The following is an 18603-nucleotide window of genomic DNA, read 5'->3' on the forward strand; positions in this document are numbered from 1 at the left end:
ACGTTAGCAGAAGCTTGCTACCTCATCCGTTTGGGGTTAACACAAGCAGAGCCAGCTTCAGTCCCCGTAGCTGTGTTGTAAGCATGCCCTCAGAGTCCACAGGAAAGCCGTTGGCTGCATAAAGCAATTTCACACTTGGAATAGATCTTGGAATTACTGTACATATATTATGCATTTCCAGGGATGCCTCCGTGAAAAATTCAAAAGTCATTTCACGTAGCAGTGAAATACAGTCCCGTGGGTAAATCGATAGCTTGTTTGACTTTTAAGAAGACTGTATGTCTTTGAAGGTTCATTCTTTTACAGGTCTTTAGTGGTATCATCTAGTATAAATAGTCCTAAAATTACCATCATTTTATGTATCTTACTGTGAACGAGATTGAGCTCTTATGTTCAGTTTCATATGGTCAGCTGAAGATAAAGAAGGTTCCTGCGTGCATTTGGGACCTTTTAGTTTGTCCTTGTGAAATAAGACTCCAGCTTAAAATCTAGTACTTTAGGTTACACTTTACATTGGTTACTGAAGAAAGGCTAAGCTGCAGTTCTGCAGGAGGGCAAACAAAAATGCCATAATCTAGATGTTTTAGTAAAATTCTCCAAGTACACATCCTCTTCCCAACAGAAAATACACAGGTGTTTGCTTACGCTTTGTTTTTTTAACCTGTTAATATATATTTCCATACATTCGATTAGTGGCAGGCAGAGGGAATTTCACTGGACAGAAAAAGGACAGTATACAAAACTCAGCAGTTACGTTTTAGCAGTTTTAGTTGTAGATGAAAGCAGGCATTCAGGTTTCCAAATTCTCTCCCCAGCAAATCACAAAAAGTGGGTGTGAGTTTAAAAATGCGTTGTGAGAGCTCTCCACCATTACTGTGATATCCAGATTTGTGAAGAGCAGAGTTTTGTTTTGGTTGGGTTTTGGGGTTTTGTGTGGATTTTTTTGTCTTGCTACCTTCACAAATTAGACAGTTTTTTTTCAGAAAGCAAAGGAACTATACAAAGCTCTTTGTAATTCCGACTCTGAAGTACGTGGAGATCAGTACGCTCTGGAGGACTGAGCACAGGATGCTGAGTCAGAGTTGGTGTTGTTTTTCTTCAGTTTGAGGGTAGCAGTCACTAAAGCAGCCTTTTAATTTGGGTGCTAAGATTATGACACCTTTGTGGCTGCTTTGTGTATTTCAACTCTTCCACATCTCTGTTTGAAATTAGAAACAGCTATTAGTGTTCTGCAAGCACAGAAATCAGGTCTGGAGTGTTTAAAGTTGGCATTCAGAATAAATCAGTGTTTGAAATGTAGCCCATCCTATGTTTCAGTTTGCCTGTCTGTAAAAATGATGAGCTGACTCCATTGCCTTCTCAAAGTATTATAGGTATTTTTTGAAATCTTTCAGCTTGTAAAATACGCTAAATGTGTTAAATGTGATGTTGGTTCGAAATCAGAAGCACATACCATCGTAAAGTGTGGTTTATCCTGTTCTTTAACGCTAGACAAATTAAATTGGGGAAACAGGTTTCCAAAACGTAGTTTTCTGCTTTTATGTTTTTCTGTTTTTTACAAAAGACAATATTATAGCATTTTCCTTTTCTACTCTTATTTCTCCAGGCAACAATCTTTATTCCATGTTTTAGCTGCATATTCCATATATAATACGGTAAGTTGTTTGCCTTCATACTTAAATACAGTTTCTCTGAACATGCCGTGAGATGATAACTTGCAATTCCGTTGTCTTTCTCCCTAAAAAAAAGAAAAAACCCAGACATTTCAGAGACCTTTGGAAGTACACAGAAATAAATTATTTGTTTGTTGACATGTTTTGAGCTGAAGTTAAAATGAAAAATGTTGATTATGAGTACCTTGTTGGACAGACTGAACTGTGCATACAGTTTGACTGAAACAAAGTGTTGTGTCTAATAGAAGTGATGAATTTGTGCTGCCCTGGAGTTTTATACTACTGATATTTTCCCCCTATTGTATTTTGCCTCCCGTTCATTTGAGTGATGGGAAGGAAAGCTCACTGCAGAAAGATGCATGTTGAAGTAAACAGGCATATTGCATAACCTGGAGGGTTCTAACAAATGGAAAATGGTCTTAAAGGTTGCGTCTTCTTTACTAAAGCCCTCGGTCTTGGCTGCAGTCCTGGATGAGGATTTGTTAGAGTGAGGCTTAGACTGTACCATAAGGGTTACAAACATAGGTATTTCGTAATGTCTTTTGGCTGCGTGGTAAAAATACGAGAAACAGAAATGCTCTTATATCCACATTAACTGTGGTTTTAGTGCACTATTCCATTTCTTCTGCCCATTTTGACCATTTTTGATAATTTGATAGTAATAAAAAGAAATAATCTTTCATTTTATATCCATCAGCAGCTCCCTAGAATTCAGTGTAAAAGTATGTAAAGTTAAGAAGAAGAAAGTGAAATTAAGCAGTTACTCTAATTAAAGACCACTTTGATTTTTCAAAGTTCTTGGAAATGTAACCTTTCTGTCCTGTTTCAGTTTCTGTCTCCTCACAATTGTTGGCCTGTAAAAGAACTTACCTTGCTGGAATTTGGTTTTTTTTTTCATGTATTATTTTGTCTTCAGCTTTTCTTTGTAAGCAGCCTCAACACACTGAGAAACAAAACTCTGGAAAGACCTTTATATATCTCCTGTAGAACATTGGAGCAGTATTTTCAAATTGCATGAAGAAGTATTGTTTAAGATCAACTGTTAAAGTGTACTGATGGGAATAACACAATGAGGTTTTTATTTTGCACTTACGTTGTTGCATTTTTCCTCTTAATGTATAGTAGTTCTTACACTTTGGTTTTATCTCTGGAGCAAAGTTCTCCTAAGAACCTGTAAGCCTGAAAACACTTAGTCAACAGTTAAGTCATTGTCCTTGCAAATACTTTATCAGTGGGGTTATCTGGGCAGCTAAATGATAGCAACAGTTGGTTCCTGCCATAAAAGTAAAAATTAATAGCAGAGGAAATACTCAACTTCAGTTTTGGAACAATGACACTTTTTTATTCGTGTTTATTACATCTGCTTGCTATGGGCTGCTAAACTTGAGCAGGTTTGTAGTTATAGGTCACTTTTGAAAAGTCCTGTGTTTATCAGATGCTGCCCTGACTGTAAAGCAAAACAAAGCAAGACCCCCTGCCCCTCAAAAAAACCAAAGTACAATTCAATGGAAAACACTTCCATTTGGAGAATAAGATGATACGGCTACTTGGAATTATTAGTACTGACAAGGATTTTGTGTATCAGTGGAGGGGTGTAATGAACAATCAAGACTTCCAGTTTACTTTTCAGTGGCAGGGTTGTGCATCATCCCTTCTATCCATCAATATTTTAAATGTTTAAATATTAAGTGTGTTTGGTTGTGTTATAATTGAAGAACTCACACCATCAGGACAGGCATCCTCTTTACTAGCTCAAGGAAAACTAAGAGCCCGTGATTATGAGGCTTTTGTTTTCAGCGTATTAATATTTTCACTGTCTGATTTTCAGGAAGTTGGATACTGTCAGGGAATGAGCCAGATCACAGCTTTACTCCTTATGTACATGAATGAAGAAGATGCCTTCTGGGCCTTGGTGAAACTTCTCTCTGGTCCAAAGCATGCTATGCATGGTATGGAGTTTCATGTCGCTTAGTGTATATTTGGTTTCAACCTGCCCTATTTAAATTGTAAATTAATTGAAAATGGAACTATGCTGTTCTGTCTCTGTAGTCAAAATAAGACATAATGGGAGCTTTATACTGGGGGGCTATTGGATGTTACTGGAGCTCTCACCCATAATGGTAAATAATTGTTTTTGCATGTGATATCTTTCAAATATTTTTTAATGAAAATCGAATGGTTTCCTTTCCTCTTAATCTCTTAGGGAATGTAACCAATTGAAAGCTGCTGTGCAGACATCTATGTAGTAATAAAATACTAGTGGAAGCCTAATATGGAATGTTAAATAATATTGTGGCGGTGCTATCATCTGGCAGGGCAGGAATCTATATTAAAAAAATGGACCTGTGTGTAGGCATTAACTTCAGGTTTCTTGGTTTTATCTCTGCCTCGCAGAGCATTTCCTGCTCTCATGGTCTTGTTACTTTTATGTTATTGGTAGTTCTCTCTTTCCGTGCCAAATTTAGTATGATCTATGCATATTCCATGGGTATTGGTATGGAACAACTCCAGGAATTCCAGCATCTTTTGTGGATATTAGTGATGTGGTGATTGAGAAAAGCTGTAGTTCTTGGAAGTAAATATTATCTAGAACTTGGGCTTTATTAGCAAATTTCCAACAAGCTGTAGCTCCTTTTCCCTGCTTAAGACTTTCTCATACTGTGATATCTTCCTTCCCTGGCTTTTCAGTGTTCCTGGATGTTCTCCACCCCCAAGATGAAGTGCTAGTTGGTTATTTTGCTGTTTATACTTCTGCAAAGCTGTAGCCTTTTAAAAAAAAAAAAAAAGTCTGACGTGAGGATCCCTGTCATAAGAGAAATTTTGATTTCATCAAGAGTCAAAAACTTGCTTGGAGCTTTACACAATGATAACACAGACTGTAAGCATCTCACAAAAATTTTTTTATAGATTTAATAATAATCAAGAGCTATGCAACTACAATGGTGCAAATACAACTGTGTAGAATGTTGAGTTCCTCAGAGGTCATAGAGAATTCTAGGAGTTTTGGGCAGTATGTCTAAATCAACTCATTATATACCAAATCAGTTGATCTGGTTTTGATACGTGGGAGCTTTGCATAGGTGTAGTTGCCTTTTTAAGATGCCATAGACTGTTAAACAGAATTTTGAAACTTTTTCCTGATTTTATGTCTTAGTGTTTGGTCTGTGTCACCTTTTTTTAAAACAGAGAAGTCCTAACCTTGGAGTGTGGAGCTAGTGGAGAACTCTTTAACAGGAAATTGGGCTGATTTTTATAGATGAACAAGAGGGTTCCTCTGGTGACGGACCTACACAGGCAGATGTGTCACTTGAGTATGTATGGGAGTCAGCGCGCTGCCTGCCTCGCTGGCACTGAACGCACCATTCAGACCTCCCTCTCGCCCTCCTTCATTCCTTCCCTTCTCCCTCACACCCCCAGTTACAGGCCATGCAACTGTCAAGTGATTAGAGGGGGAAGGAGAGAGCTTTGAGCAGCCCAAGGCTTGATGAGTTCCTCCACAGGGCTTACAAACCATCGTGCCACAGGATTATACGTACATTGAAGCTGTCTTGGCAACATCTGTTAAGGAAGTTTGCTTTTATAGTTAAGTGGACAAAACCTTAATTATAACTCAAATGTTCCCAATTTATCATTTATTAGATGTTACCAACCTAATCTAAGGTCCTGCTTTCAGCATGTTGGACCAGATAATCTCCAGAAGTCCCTCCAACCTAGATATCCTACGATTCTTTGATTGTATGTTTTAAATGGATTTATGCCGCAGTGCAGCATTACTGTAAATATTGCTGTAGATTCTGGAAGGGAACTTTGAAAGTGACTTAACCAATGTCTTATAACTGTTTGTACTTTTTCTGTGTTCTTTTGTGGGGAAAGTGGTTTCAAGCACTGTTTGCCAACTCTTTTAAAGCTTAAATCATTTCAATTCTACATTGCCAATATTCATGAAGGAAAAGTTTTGTAATTGCAGTTGATGCCACTGACCATCTGACGATTCTCTGAAATGAGCCTCCATCTACAGAAATAACAGGGGCGGGCTGAGTAATTCAATTAGAATCGTGCTGACAAGAGCACGATGGTTAAAAGTTCCTCCCCCTAGACAAAGTTTTTAATCTGTTTTTTCTTCTACCTGTGATCTGGAAACCTGGAATGCTTTTTTGGGTGCAACCCATGTGTCTCAGATACATAGCCAGACTAATTTCTAGCATAACACCGCTTGAAATCAAGGGATTCATTTGGCCTCTCTGATGTTTCGTGTTGTACGGGTGATGAGAAGTCTCTAAACTATAAAATACAGATGTCTGACCCTGAAAATGATTTAGGTTTTTGAAAGCTCTTTCTGTTGGGGGTTTTATAGTCTTAAAAATTCAAGATAGTGAATTGGTATGTAGAAATTGAAAGAGCAACTTCCCATGAAAAAAGCACCTTTGAATGTTATTAATGATGGCTAATTAGTTTTGATGTAGTCACTCAATGTTTACATTAAGAAAAAAACCCAAACACCTCTCCTGATCAGTAAAATTTCCTAATATGCAACCTGACATGATAGAATGGGCATTTGTGGCTGTGAAATACTAAACCTGTGTGAGGCTGAGAGTAAATCTTGCAGCTTAGTGACCATGCACTGAGTTACATAATTGGTAACTAGAAAGAGTTTTCTTTTTGGTTTCGGGCTGGTTTTAGTGAGGTTTTTCTTGGGGTTTTTTTTGAAGTGATGTGTTCTGTGGGTCCGCACTTGTATTTTCTGTACTGCCTATCATTTAAAAGTAAAAACTGTTGGGTTATTCTGTAGCCTTTTGAAATCCTAAGAATATGGAATTGCTGTACTAGACCTATTAAACCCCATGTCCTGTCTCTGATCGTGACTAGCAACAGATGTTCAGTGGAGACTGAAAATAAGGCAACCAAAGATCAACACCTCCTGGAAAATATGTTAGAGGCTGAAAGAATTTCTGGAGGAACTTCTTGAAGATTTGTTTTGCCTTTAGTAGTCCGGTAGACTTTTCTTCCTTAAATAATTCATTACATTTGACTATGGATTGTGTTCTTCCATTTTTGTTTTGGCTCTCCCACATGACGATTTCTCAATATTGCCCTCTGGATTTTGCCTCCAAGACACTCCATGTTCATAACCTCTTCACCGCTGGCACTTGGTGGTATTTCCCCTCAGCTGTTTCTTTACTGCAGGCTGATCAGATGTAGGATTTTCGTCTGTTCTTGGCACAGAAGTGGTTCTATACTTTGATAATTTCTGTGACTTCTTGCCTTTTCCAGATTTTTTGCGATACTCTTTCAGGATGGTTAGGACTTGGCTGTTCACAGTGTGGACCCACAGCACGTGTCAAATAGCTTGGGTCTCAGCACAAACTCCTATGCCACTTCATAGGTGAAGCCTTTTTTTGGTCTTTTTTGTTTTACTATCGTTTAACTCAGTGGATTAGCTGCTTTAGGAGATGGACTGAAGAGATGAAGCTGCTTCAGTGATAGGACCTTTGGAAAGTCAAATAGGCAACATCCACTGCTGTCTATGGCTGCATACCCACTGATTTCTTCAAGGAAGCCCAGCCGATTTAAGAGACGTGAGCTGTCTTTGTAAAAACCATGTTGATTCTTCTTTGGTGCGTTGCATCCATCTGGACGTCTGCTTACCCCGACTTTATTATGGTTTCTATTGGTTTTCTCTCAGAATATTGGCCTGAATATTGACCTGAAAACCAGTTTAAGAAAAGCTGACATCATGTCGGCCACTTTCCAGGGTCCTGGTATTTTAAGCAAGAGGTTTCATAGAATCGATATTTCAGCTAGTTGATCTTTGAGTTCTTTTAGAACTGTTTAGGGTTCTGACTTAGGAACCTCGCCAGTGTCTTCCATGCAAAAATTTAACTTGTTATTAGTCTGGATTTCACCTTCTCCAAGCACTTCTAAATATCTTCGCAAACTGTTGAACCTACAAATTCTCTGTCACGCTTTCTGCTTCCAAGGTGTTTGAAAATAAGTCTATTAGTATGTTTTTAATATCTTTTGTAAGTTGTTTTTTTTTTTGGGGAGGCTTGTTTTTCACCATTTTATACTGCTGGTGTTTGATCATTTCTGTTTTTCTGATCTCAACACAGCTTCAGCTTTTTCAAGGATCTTCTTTGAATGGTTTATTTTCCTGCTGTGTAGCTGTACTAGCTTTCCTTTAACTTTTAAAGTTTTTCTGGCTTGTATTATGTGATTGCTCTGAGAGTTTTTTTTTAACTCTGCTGATAACTCAATTGGAAGGGGATCTTAGTGCTTCTTCTTCCAGTGTATGATCACTAAAACTATTCAAGATTTTTAATGTGCCCTGAGTTTCAGTTGTGTGAGCTCAGTGTCTTCACTTTATACTATCTATTCATATTTGTCTTGGTAGAATATCCCTCTTTTCTTTGTTTTTTTATGGTCTTTTCTTCAGTGCAGACAGTTCTAGTAGCTGCCTATGCTGTTTGCTCTTCTATCGTGAACTTGCTGGGCATAATCCCAGTTTGTATCTTTTTGCTTTTAAAAGTTTTAGTCGATGTGAGTTGTGGTGTTTTGTCTTTTAAAGAATAATTATAAATTTGGTTTCCTCATGATCTTAGAGTGGGTAATATAGGACTGCTGGGTCTGCTGTCATGTACCTTTACAGATCTCATAATAGTCACTAAGGGAATGTATTGATGTTCTGCTATAGTCATTTAGGCAGGAGTATGTGCATGTCTGTATGTGGATACTGTAATATTACTATGAATAGCTGTTCGGATCCAGTGGTCTTACAGAAGGATATTGTTCTCGGAGCTCTGAATGCCTTTTTTTGATGTCAATTTTGTAATACATACACCTGTTACATGGTCAACTTCTTTTCTTAGGGTTTTTTATTCCTGGTTTTCCAAAACTGTTGAGGTTTCAAGAACATCATGACAAAATACTGAAAAAATTTTTGTCCAAACTTAAGCAGCATTTGGTGAGTATTTATTATCACAATAGAAGCAATACTAATTTACAGCTTGCTACCTTGTTTCAGTTCAGGTTAACCCACTAGGTTAAGACTACATCAAACCTCAGAAAAAAATGCAAAGCTCTAAGAAGCAGAAGTGCTGTTGTTTTCATCATGGACCAAGTTATGGTGCACCTTGGCAGAGTTATGATAAAATTGGATCCTAAGAGTAGTTAAATTGGGAGTCTGTCTCACCTTTGATCTCTGAGTTAAGAAAATATGTGGTCCTTCTACCTGGCCTTGTGCAAGCTGCTGTATTGCAAACTGATGTTAAAACACTTTATTTGGAGTTTATTGTATGTAGAGCTTTGTGGCTTATCTCTGGACAGAGGTAGCTTTACAACCAACTAGTTTTAATCTCTGTTTAAAAAAGAACCTTTATATGAGGAGTTAATGGTCCTTTTAAAATTTGCACATACTCAGTAGTATTTTCACGAAGCTAAATGTTGAGTGTTATCTCTTCTGATGCTTTTAAATAGGGAATAATGTGCTCTTTAGTTTTTTGCTAATATTGGCTGTATTTATTCTAAAGAGCAAATTGTTTTTCTAATGGGAGAAAAATGCCCTTCCAATAATCATCAAGAATATTTACAATCACATTGGTTCTGCCAGAATCCATCTCCCAGTTTTAAAAGGTGGTGTAAGAGATGCTCAGTTGCAGCAACATCTTCGAAGAGTGATAGCTGCTTACAAACATTACCTTCCCAGGACTATTATTTTCTGTTTAGTATGTTTATCTCCTTAGAAAAAGAAAAAAAGACGGCTGGGGAGCAGACTAGCACCTTGGCAATGATGAATTGCATCTAATGTGTGCCTGTTGTATTATAAAATAGAATTTAATGTCTTTTTTTAACAACATGCTGTAAGACCTGCTCATAACAAGGAATTAGGCAGATCTGGTTAGGAAAAAAACCCCGCTCTTCTGTTAAAAGTTCAAGTCAAAATTAGTCATGAAAGATGATCTTGGCATTTAAAAAAAAAAATTTAAAAAAAATCAAGACAGTTCTGTAACGAACTTGAATCTAAAATGAAACTGATGGGTTTAGTTTTTATAGTACCTGCAAGATGATGATTGTTTAGAAATATTGTCTTATTCTCATTTTTGAGGTTATCATGTTTCAGGAATAAAATATAGACTAATCCTAAGAAGATTGGGTGGTTTTAACAGTAAATGGTAAAATGCTTTCTAAAAATCCAAGAATAATTATACATGATTGAGGTGATACATGTTATTAAATTTTGTATATTGCTTGTATTCCTCTTATTGCTGCACTTAATAATCAAGAACTATTTTATTCTGTCATTTGTCCCCATCCCCCGTCTCTCCCCCTGCCTTGGGTCACTTGAAAAAGAAAGTTTCAGAAAAGTGCAGAAAGTTGCTCTAGTAACTGAAAAAGCTGGTTTGAATAAAATGGTTTGATAGCTCCTTTTTGAGGGAGTTCTTGGCCACTTGTTTAGAGGGATCCAGAAAACTTTCACACTCTCTATTTTTCTTTTCAGTTTTAAATCAGAACTTAGTTCCATCTTTGTGTGAATTAGTTTTGTGGCATTAAATTTAATAGCAATCAGATTTTTTCATGAGGGAATGCATGGTCGGTTATATCTCTAGTTCAGCAGGCTGATGGCCATTCTTACAGGTTAGAAAAATCTCAAAATAAAGTGTGTTTTGTTCTGTCTGCTTTTTTTATAAAGACTTCCAAAATTAAAATCTGATAAAGATTATTTCAATTATATTAAGAATTATTTTTCCTCATTTCTTACTGTGAATGTATCACTAAGACAAGCCCATTTTACCTTGCTGAAAGATGAAGGTAAAGCCTGCAGATAAACCGGAGGGATTTGGCCCATTGCTTATTCAGTATTTGTGTACTCAAAATTTTTGGAAAAGCTGAATGTGGAAAGGATAGAATATGATGTTAACCCAAAGCTAAAATTCAGAATTTCTTAAATTTTCAGCTTTTACTTTGGCTTTTCCTCTAAGTGTGCAAAGAACTTGGAAGAGCTCCATGAAACTGCAAAGAAGCTTTAGCCATCTTTGAATGGGGTCCATACCAGGTGGACCATCTGTGCTCTAGGGGAAATTAGGCCCTTAAGTAAGGAATTAAATGCTTTATCAGTCTAAATGCTGGTTTGAGATCCTGTATTTGAAGAATTTGATTGTTTTAGGCTGGTTTCTGGTAGGTAGGTATTCTTGTCAAGATCTTTTCAACCTTTGGCATGAATTGGCAGCCTTGCTATAGAGAAATGAAAGATTAAATGGACCCAGTGCTTGAACTTTGGTTACTCCAGAATATTGGTTTATTTTCTTGAGAGAGGATTTAATCCTTTGAAACCTCTATCCCAAAAATAAGATGAGGTCTAAGATGTGTTAATACCATCTACATCTCTGAATACATGTTTCTTCAGTTGGTGACATTGATGAAGAAAAACTATAAAAGACAGAAATTGTACTTGTTGGATTGAAGTAGCAGTGTTTCATGTAGTTACATTAATTCTTTATGACGAATATTTGATACATTGACCTCAAAGTGAAAATGTGTTTTCATGGACAGTGCAAAGCATGACTTGATTTTTGTGAATGTTTTTAAAGTTCTGCATTTTTTACAGGACTCCCAGGATATGTCCACTAGCTTTTACACAACCAAGTGGTTTTTCCAGTGTTTCCTTGATCGTGTGAGTATGTTTTTCATTTTCTATTTCTGTTTTTGATTGTGACTTAGAACAGACTGTTTTCACAGCGTTGCCTGATTCTGTCATTGCAGACTCCCTTTACATTAAGCCTCAGGATATGGGATATCTACATACTTGAAGGAGAGCGGATTCTCACTGCGATGTCTTACACAATTCTGAAACTACACAGAAGTAAGAAATTTCTCAAACATTTGAATGCTAAACAGAGGTTCAGCTGGTTTTGTTCTTTTGTAGCTTGACCTTGTGTGAAAATCTTAGTTTCCCATTTGCCTTATGCTACTTTTGACAGGTGTTTTTCTTTCCTTATGCACAAAAAGATCAAAATCTTTGCTTTATTAATGTGTGTATGTGGGTGAGTTGACCTTGGATGGACACCAAGCGCCCACCAAGCTGCTCTATCACTCCCCTCCTTGGCAGGGCAGGGAATAAGATGGAAAAAAACTTGTGGGTCAAGATAGAGGTGGTTTAATAAAGCAAAAGCTGCACGTGGAAGCAATGGAAAACAAAAGATTTATTCTCTACTTCCCGCCAGCTGGCTATGTCCAGCTACTTCCCGGGAAGCAGGGCTTCAGTACACACAGCAGTTGCTCCAGAAGACAAACGCCATAATAACAAATGTCGTCGTCCTCCTCCTTTCTCTTAGCTTTTATTGCTGAGCAGACATCATGTAGTATGGAATATCCCTTTGGTCATTTTGGGTCACTGTCCTGGCTATGTCCTCTCTCAACTTCTTGCTCACCCTCAGCCTCCTGGTGAGGGGGAATGTTGCAGAGACAGCTTTGATGCTGTGGGGCACTGCTCAGCAGTAGCTGAAACACCGGTGTGTTACCACCGGCACCTTTCTGGCTGGCAGTACGAAGCACAGCACTATGAGGGCTGCTGTGGGGAAAATTAACTCCATCTCAGCCAGACCCAATACAGTGTGATTGCCAAAGAAAAATGTTTATTGCAGTAAGAAAGTTATTTGAACATCGACATGAGGTGAGCTGTATCGCTGATTAACAACGGGGAAAAATGTGGTAGTTCCACAGTTTGGAAATGGCTTGTAAGCCCCTACAGGATTTAAATGAATCAAAAAAGCGCACAAAAAATCCAGAGTGTGCCACTAAATACCTGAAACTCTGTCAGCAGACGACTCAGCAATGATGAATCACCAGCGTATGTCTCTTTCTATACCGTTGTTTGTCCAAGAATCTAATTAAAATTCAGAATTTCTGGTGTCTACCTGGGTGGCCATCTCTTCCATCTCTCGTGTTTTGGGTAAAGTCAAATTTGAGATTATGAACAGAAGAATTGTCCAAAGCATGTATGCCTGGTTCCCCAAAGTGATTTAGCACCTTAAGTTCCAAAAGATCTACAAAGCTTTTGTGGATGGATGTTGGCTTCTAAATATACTTGAGCATTTCTCAGGGTTATACCTTGCAGCTTGAGTCAGCCTTACTCTGGGACTTTGGCTTCCTTAGTGAAGTCATTTAACTCCATGTATCAGGTCTGCATGGAGCCTGCAGAATTGATAACTTAATTTGCTTGCTACTTTACCCTCCCTGAACTGTGGTGATATTACCTCACTGTCTCACGGGGGGGTGCATTCGTTACTTTGTTCATAAACTGCTTTGAAAAATGTTACTTTTTAAATTATTATACTTAAAGCTGAACGCCTAGAGGGAAATTGTTAGACTTAGCATTTTAGTTTCTGTTCTTTATTGCTAATAGACATCTGCTTGAAACTTCTTTTTTTATTCACCACTCTCTTTATGGGAAGACCTGAGGAAAAAGTCTGAGTGCAGGTTTGCTCGCTTAGCAAGTACATAGCAACTTGCTCCATGATCAAAACACCGAGAGTACCTTACGGCAGCGGAGAAGAGATGAGAGGACTGGCAGAAACGCTGGCTGAAGACAGATCCTGATTTGTTTTCCGGTCTCTTGTCTGCCTTTAAAAACACTGGTGGTATAGCTCTCCAGTCAAAGCGCCACTGAGCGCCAAGATAAATGCCAGGAGCATTTTTATTACAGTGCAAAAACATTTTTTGTGGTTTCTGTACAGAAATTGTACATTCTGGTACTTTTGGTGGCGTACATATGCTTAAAGAAGCTACATAGGTATGCAGTGACAGCCTTGCAAGCCAGATAGGTTTGTGTGGAAGGCGTGGCCTTACTGCTGTGTGAAAAGGGAACGAAAAATAATCTGGTAACTGTAAAATGACTTTCAAAATATGACTTGAATTTGATTAAATGCCAAAAAGTACCTGAATTTTCAGAGAGCCTGAAGCAATAGTTCTGAAGTGTGAACTGCCATCATCATTTCATTGGAAGTTACTTCAGTTGTGAATAAAGATACCGTAAATATCAATTTTTAAAATGTTTTACTGCTTTTCAAAGCTCTTAGTAAGAGAGATGGTATATGTTGCACAGACCTACAGTGGTGTTTTGTAAATTGAGGATGCAGGCTGAAAGGACCTGAAGCTGTTGGACTCAAGAAGGCTGAAGGAGGGTGACTTGTAGTTAGTTTTCTGAAGATGCCCCTTCTTGGAAAACGTTGTGATAAGTAGAGAATAATAAGCAGAAAGCATTTCCATGCTGATTTGCAAGTGGCTTTTTTAATGCATTTTATAGATTTCTGGTGTAGAATTCTGTTATCTGCTTAATTAATAAGTGCTTTTCATTCTTCCTTGAAAACAAAAGCATCTAATGTGTTAAGTACATTTTACGATGGTCATAGTTAAGGCATTTTAATGTATAATGTTTTCTTCTTATATAGAGCATCTGATGAAATTACAAATGGAAGAGCTTGTAGAATTTCTGCAGGAGTCTTTAGCCAAGGATTTCTTCTATGAAGATGACTTTGTAATAGACCAGCTCCAAAATTCTATATCAGAATTGAAACGAGCAAAGCTGGATTTACCAGTAGCTGGTAAGAACCTTGTACATATGCAGATTTAGATATTTGGAGCTATTCACACATTGTCCATTTTTGAAGTGTTAATTCATGCAGTTAAAAATTGTGCAGTATTTATCTCTTCATCCCTGCATAGGTTTTGTTTTTTTGTTTTTTTTTTCCTAAAAACTATTTTACAATTTAAAATCAGCACCCTTTATTTTGTGAGTTTGCTCTTTTTTGTTTTTTTTTTTTTTTTTACTGGTTGTAGGCTAATGGCAAAGACTTTAAAACATCACACGTTCTAATAATTTTATTAATTTGGATTTATAAAAGCTTTGAGATAAAAGATTAATTATCAAGGCTTCAGATTATTTGAAGCAGTGGCATTGTCTGAGAATCCAGACTGTTTTGTAGCTTGATTAGCTATGGAACAAACTTTAGGTCAAATAGTTTCTTCTGGTAGTCAAATCCAGATTTTTAATTGTTTGCAGGTGACAGACCTTCTGGGTGTTTAACTGCATTATTTCCTTTGTTTCTTCTCAGCCTTTGTGTTTGTGCTTTTTGGTTGCAGAGTGGAGGTCGTTATTTTGTGGGGCCCAAATTATGAAATGTGTATGGGATCTCTTCCTGTATTAAGATTCTATTATTTTTCTATCCCTACCTGCACAATCTTTAATTATTACTTTTCTTGTGATTATTCAGAGACATTTTTCTTTAGCCTTGCTCATTGTAAAATAGTATGTGAGAAAGAATATATGTTTTCAAAAAGATTAAAATTATGGCAGAAACCGCCTTCAAATAACTTCATTAAGTTGCTCTGGTTAGCTTTCAGAAGTTAAGAAGTGTCAGAATAAAGGTTGCCTATGTAGCATTGTGGTGATAATTTGTTCCTGACACTCTTTCGATAATGAACTTCATTTTTCTGTTTCTGTAGACCTTATTTATTGCATGCAGTATTGGGCTGTTTCAGGACTAATCATCATAAATAGATACCTGTTTCATCTGGTTATTCAGCAGATCTGTCCCTCTGGAGTACAAATACTTTGTGTATATTTGTTTCCCCTCATCTTGGTTTCTTGTCAGAGTTTCCCATTTCTCTTACTCCCTATTCTTGTGTTTTACCCTCTTTCTGATCATCTGTAACATCTCTCCAGCATGCTTTCTCCCACCCACAGTAGCTCTAAGGCTAGTTCCTGCTCTTGTCTTTTTGTCTGCTCAGGCTTCTTCCGTGAGTCTGCAGTTCTCCATGTTGCTGTGTGTACTGCCGCTTCCCCATTCTAATCACAGCCTTCCCCTCCTGCCTTCTCTCCACCAGCTAGGTTTAAGTCTTGGCTTACTCTCACAGCAAGTTGTTCTTTTCAGCACTGCTCCTCAGCTCTGTGCTTTTGTCAGGCCTCTTGGCACAGCTCATGCTGGGTCGTGGTGATTAGGTGGGAGCAAACATGCCAATGAGGAACTTGGTCTTTTAGCATCAGTTCCACTCCATCATGCTAAAGGAAGATAGATCACAGGAGTGCTTTCTGTTAAGTTTTAAATACGGAGTTCTCTGTGATTGTGTTGGAATGGTGAGTGGGTTATCCCAAAAAGCTTTTAACTGTTTGTAGATGGGTAGGATTTTCAAGGATGTGGTAAAGAAAGTTTCAGCAGTGACAAGTTTCTAGTTTTGCCTTGAAACTGTGGTAGCTGAAGAGTTGGGAAAATTTTTATAGTTTGCTACATGATGGAGTTAATGTATCTTCCAGCCTAGAAAATCGCATGTGTGTAACTCCTGTTGAGAGTTTCTGTGGAAAAAAACAGAATTTACTGGAAATTTTCTTGATGGAAAAAAAATGAAGGCATAAAGTCTGTTCCTAACTTATTTATGTTTTAAGGCTTTTCTTTTGGGAGAACATAAAATGCCTTCAAATGAAATTTTGTTTGAGATACTCTGGATTTTTGCAGAAAATTAAAGGAGGCTTTAGAGCCATCTAGTGCAGTAACAGAAAGTGTGAGACACGAGGAATCTTCTCATGGAGACCAACAGCAAGGGGGAGTGAATGTATCTTCTTGCAGAGACAGTTTGGCAATGGAATGCAAGTTATTTGGTTTCATATTTTGTATACTTAAGTGTAACTTTTGATATGATTAGCTGACTGGGTGCTAATTGTTTTGAGATGTATTGGTTCTTTCTTTTGGATAGCTAAAGAAACGTCAATGGACAGTAAAATGCTTTTTTTTTTTCCTCACCCAACTTGAATGAGGGAGGTTTAATATTAAAATAGGACAAGCAAAGCTGAAGTGGACGAGGGAGAGAAAATATAATGAGAGGTTTGTGGGTTGAGATAAGGATGGGGAAAGATCACTTGGGTATTACCGTCATGGACAAAACAGACTTGATTTGGGTAAATTAGTTTAGTTTATCACCAATCCAATCAGAGTAGGATAATGAGGAATAAAACCAAATCTTAAAAACACCTTACCCCCACCTCTCCCTTCTTCCTGGGCTTAACTTTACTCATGATTTTCTCTACCTTCTCCCCCTGAGCAGTGCAGGGGGATGGGGAATGGGGGTTGTGGTCAATTCATCACATGTTGTCTCTGCTGCTCCTTCCTCCTCAGTGGGAGGACTCCTCACACTCTTGCCCTGCTCCAGCGTGGGGTCCCTCCCACGGGCCACAGTGCTCCATGAACTTCTCCAATGTGAGTCCTTCCTGTGGGCTGCAGTTCTTCACAAACTGCTCCAGTGTGGGTCCCTTCCATGGGGTGCAGTCCTTCAGGAACAGGCTGCTCCAGCCTGGGTCTCCCATGGGGTCACAAGTCCTGCTGGTAAACCTGCTCAGGCGTGGGCTTCTCTCTCCACAGGTCCTGCCAGGAGCCTGCTCTGGCACGGGCTTCCCATGGGGTCCAGCCTCCTTCAGGCACCCACCTGCTCCAGTGTGGGGTCCTCCATGGGCCGCAATTAGGTATCTGTTCCACTGTTTACCCTCCACGGGCTGCAGGGGGACAGCCTGCCTCACCGTGGTCTTCACCACAGGCCGCAGGGGAATCTCTGCTCTGGTGCCTGGAGCATCTCCTCTCCCTCCTTCTTCACTGACCTTGGTATCTGCAGAGTTGTTTCTCTCTCATACTCTCACTCCTCTCTTTGGCCACAATTACTGTTCCGTGCAGTAACTTTTTCTCTTTCTTGACTATGTTATCCCAGAGGTGCTACCACCGTTGCTGACGGGCTCGGCCTTGGCCAGTGGAGGGTCCATCTTGGAGCCAGCTGGCAGTGGCTGTATTGGACATAGGGGAAGCATCTAGCAGCTTTTCACAGAAGCCACCCCTGTAGCCTCCCCACTACCAAAACCTTGCCACAAAAACCAAATACACCCAGTACACGTCTGTCTGACTGTACTATCTTTACTACTTTCATTCTCTTTTTACTATTTTTCTTCTACTTTAATGTAAAACTTACTGCATGACATATAATGGTTTAATAATACACTCAAAAAATACCAGACTGTTCATTTAAGTATCCACTTTAGCCTGAGAAAATAGTGTTTATTTTAGTTTTTTCAGCTAGAATGAAAGTACTACTTCCTATCTTGTGCCTTTTTTTTTTTTTTCGTTGAGCAACAGTACGCCTTTACAAACTAAAGTAAAAATGCATGTTAGGAAAAAGAAAAAAAAAATCTCAGTCTTACAGTTGCATCAGTATCAGTCATCCAGGAATAGCAGTGAGCTAATTAAGCTCAGTGGAATTTTCCATCTGGCATCCTTTGCTAGACTGTATAGATTTTTCTGCCCTAGTAGGGTAAGCTGCAGTAGGATATTAAAAGAGGTAATAACTTTTGTGGTACTTTAAAGTGACTGTCTGCTTATGTCTGATGCAGTTTTCTCTGACTTGCTTCCTCCATGGCTTCTCCCACTGAATTAAGGAGCTCCCTGTTCGCTTCAGAGCAGAGAGGAAGGAAGGGGCTTCTTTTAATGCTTTCTCAGTGATAAAACCCTTAAAATGCTCAGCCAGGACACGGACGTTAAGGAGATCATGCTAATTTTGGATGTCAGTGAAACGCTTTTGCATAAAGCAGACCATGGATTTTCATTTCTCTTTGTGGTAATTTCTAGTCTTAACCACTGGCCAGGATAGGATAGCGTGTACTTAGCAGCTACAACCTTCAGAGGATGGCTTGCAACTTCAGTGCTGTTCTCGAAACTCAGGGTAGGCATCCCTGTACCAGTGACACTAGGGAGACTGTGAACTGTATGGATAAGCACGCTTGTTATTGGCAAGCCGTTGGTTATCAAGTCCTCAGGGAGGTAGGCTGTGACAGCTATTTGGTAGAAACTGTCCTTTAAGGTACCTCCCTTCAGACATATCCTCAAGCAAATTGGGTAGAAAAGGC

General features: G+C 38.6%; 1 protein-coding gene across 1 annotated transcript in view; it reads left to right on the forward strand.

Annotated features, from left to right (window-relative positions):
• USP6NL (USP6 N-terminal like) overlaps positions 1 to 18603 on the forward strand; it is a 109589-nt gene that overhangs the window by 80072 nt on the left and 10914 nt on the right. Inside the window, exons 8-13 of the mRNA XM_086474781.1 lie at positions 1607 to 1655; positions 3502 to 3622; positions 8540 to 8634; positions 11275 to 11340; positions 11430 to 11529; positions 14117 to 14269. Coding sequence (XP_086330907.1) covers positions 1607 to 1655; positions 3502 to 3622; positions 8540 to 8634; positions 11275 to 11340; positions 11430 to 11529; positions 14117 to 14269 — 584 coding nt within the window. The remainder of the gene's footprint in view (positions 1 to 1606; positions 1656 to 3501; positions 3623 to 8539; positions 8635 to 11274; positions 11341 to 11429; positions 11530 to 14116; positions 14270 to 18603) is intronic.

The sequence above is a fragment of the Leptosomus discolor genome, chromosome 1 (genome assembly GCF_034619465.1).
Source record: "Leptosomus discolor isolate bLepDis1 chromosome 1, bLepDis1.hap2, whole genome shotgun sequence".
In the NCBI taxonomy this organism is placed as follows: Eukaryota; Metazoa; Chordata; class Aves; order Leptosomiformes; family Leptosomidae; genus Leptosomus; species Leptosomus discolor.